The 2,883-nt window shown below is 35.7% G+C and overlaps 1 protein-coding gene across 3 annotated transcripts in view; it reads left to right on the forward strand.

Annotated features, from left to right (window-relative positions):
- map3k5 (mitogen-activated protein kinase kinase kinase 5) overlaps positions 1 to 2,883 on the forward strand; it is a 137,075-nt gene that overhangs the window by 114,321 nt on the left and 19,871 nt on the right. For all 3 annotated transcript variants that reach the window (XM_062968973.1, XM_062968974.1, XM_062968975.1), the window contains exons 18-19: positions 101 to 206; positions 2,223 to 2,380. In XM_062968973.1, coding sequence (XP_062825043.1) covers positions 101 to 206; positions 2,223 to 2,380 — 264 coding nt within the window. The remainder of the gene's footprint in view (positions 1 to 100; positions 207 to 2,222; positions 2,381 to 2,883) is intronic.

Here is a 2,883-nt window from a genome sequence, read left to right on the forward strand (position 1 = left end):
ATGCTCTACTATGGAGCATTTCTGCATTCATTTTGACTGCAAGCTGTTTTGCAACATCAGCTATAAACCAAAGAATAATCTCAAATGTTCTCTTCTTCAGGGCGACAATGTTCTTATCAATACTTACAGCGGGGTGCTAAAGATTTCAGATTTTGGAACATCAAAAAGGCTGGCTGGAATAAATCCATGCACTGAAACATTCACAGGTATTTCCCCAAATTTAGAGCCTTCCAATTTGAAAGTAAAGGGAAGCATAAATTAAGGATTAGTCTTGAGATTTCCCATAAATTTTAGTCACTTCAGAGTTACCTAACTACAAAAAAAACCCTATACTTTTTGTGATTTTCTCATGTACATATTTTAGAGACCAATATGTGGACAGATATCTAATCTGATACTGACATGGAAAGGTCTATTGAAATGTATTCTGGAATGTGATTTTTTCATTAACCAAGTTGTTAGCATTAGATAATATTTCTGTATGACATATGTATCAGTTTCCCTAACTATTAGTTTCTGAATAAAAAAAAATCCAGACATTTGTGACAGAGACACACTGACACAGCTCCATGTCATATATATTCATAGCCTCCGCTGACTGATGAATGGTGTGCATTCTGTTCTCTTTTGCAACCTATGAGGAGTAGCCAAGAACAGCAGGGATGAGCACACACACATATATGTTTGGATTTTATCCTCTTTCTGGAGTTATTAAATTTAATACTGAATTCATCAAAATACAACTACAGTAGAGTCTCACTTATCCAAGCTAAACGGGCCAGCAGAAGCTTGGATAAGCGAATATCTTGGATAATAAGGAGGGATTAAGAAAAAGGCTATTAAACATCAAATTAGGTTATGATTTTACAAATTAAGTGCCAAAACATCATGCTATACAACAAATTTGACAGAAAAAGTAGTTCAATATGGAGTAATGTTATGCTGTAATTACGGTATTTACAAATTTAACACCAAAATATCATGATATATTGAAAACATTGACTACAAAAATGGCTTGGATAATCCAGAAGCTTGGATAAGCGAGGCTTGGATAAGTGAGACTCTACTGTAGTTTAACAGAGATCTTGTACTCAAAAGAAATTTAGCAAACAGATTTAGCAGTTTCATTCAGATTGGTATAACATAATTACCAAGATATTGCTGGACTACAGGTTCCATCATACTTGAGCCAGTGTTCAAATTAGCTGGGAATGATGGGTGTTGCATCTCAACAAAATCTGTGGATCCAAAGTTGGGAATGAATTGAAGTGACAGGCTATAGTTTGGTTCCAAGTCTCAGTCATGATACTCAGTAGATCTCTTTGGTCCACTACTGTCTCTGCTTAACAGGATTGTTATGAGGAGAAAATGGAGTGGGGAAGCTATCCATGGTTCATGCAGCTCCTTGGAATCAATTAAGGATAAAAATGAAATAGTATAATATAAGCAACAAGGCCACTGAGAGCCACAAGAATTCCTCATTGGTTTCCGGTCTGCCATATACTTAGGTGCCTTTAGGTGGCTATTGTATGCTGCTTTGTGCTTGCGTTGCAATAAAAGGTGGGATACAGTATATAATCTCTAACCTGTGCTCATACTCTGTTAAAGGATGTCAATAGAAGGATTAATGCTACTTGACTGATTTCTCCCGTTTTAAGGATTTATTGAATAATGACTTGTTTTGAACTTTCTCAGATCTGACATTCATCAAATGAGTATGGCACTTGCTCCTTCCTCATTTGTCTTTTGCATTGTAACAGAATCTTCCATTGCTTGTTAAAGCACAGCTTCCTAATGTTCTGGCTTACCTCCAGAAAATAAACCAATTTCCCAGTCTGGGTGTAATGGGGAACTCTAGTGTGATAAACTACAGTAGAAGCTATGGTAAAGGTGCAGTGACAATGTCTTGACAAAGCTTCTTCTCAACTTCATGAAAAATGGTATATTAAACCAATACTGTTAAGCCTAAACCAGGCCAAATTGAAGATTCTAAAATGGCATGTAAGTGTTACAATCAAAGTACATAACACACTTATAATACAATCACAAGTAGGTACAAATACATTCTTAAATGTATAATTTTCCAAATCTCTTTAAAGTCTGTACTTTTAGTCCTGTGCAGCATAGCCCTTCTGTCATGTTTTGCTGTTGATCAAAGAACATCTTGCCTCAGTGAAACAAATCTCTCTCTCTCTTTCCCCTCTCTCCCCTTTAATTAACAGGTACGCTTCAGTATATGGCACCAGAAATAATTGATAAAGGACCAAGAGGTTATGGGAAAGCTGCAGATATCTGGTCCTTGGGTTGCACTATTATTGAAATGGCCACAGGAAAACCTCCATTTTACGAACTAGGCGAGCCACAGGCAGCAATGTTTAAGGTTAGATCATATCTGTATAGATAAATGCTATGTTTTTGTAAAATAAAACTTTTTGTTTTCTAACTAAAGACTGAGGCAAAAGAAATGGTGCAATATCCTGGTTTGGGGTAAGGAAGAGAATATAAATTGTGGTCATGATTGAGATGGGCAAGAAAATGCTTTGAAGAAAATAAGATGTTAAAATATTACTCATAGTTCCTTTTGAAAGAAAGAGAATGAAAGCATATTATAAATAAAGCTTTGGAGAGGAGAGGGCGATTCGTGCTGATACTGTTTAATATTAGGTTTAAATGAAAATACTTGTCAAGAGTCAGACGCCAATTAGCGAACAAAAATAGAGTTTATTCAGCAGATAAGCCAAAAAGTAATGTTAACACAGAAAAAACCTTGAAACAACTATCAGTGCTTCAAGAGCAGTTCAAACAAAAATATAATTCAGCAACACAAGCAGGTAAAAACAAAGCTAAACAAACTTAGTGCAAACTGCACTTTCTGAGTCCAAG

The sequence above is a fragment of the Anolis carolinensis genome, chromosome 1, assembly GCF_035594765.1.
Source record: "Anolis carolinensis isolate JA03-04 chromosome 1, rAnoCar3.1.pri, whole genome shotgun sequence".
Lineage (NCBI taxonomy): Eukaryota > Metazoa > Chordata > Lepidosauria > Squamata > Dactyloidae > Anolis > Anolis carolinensis.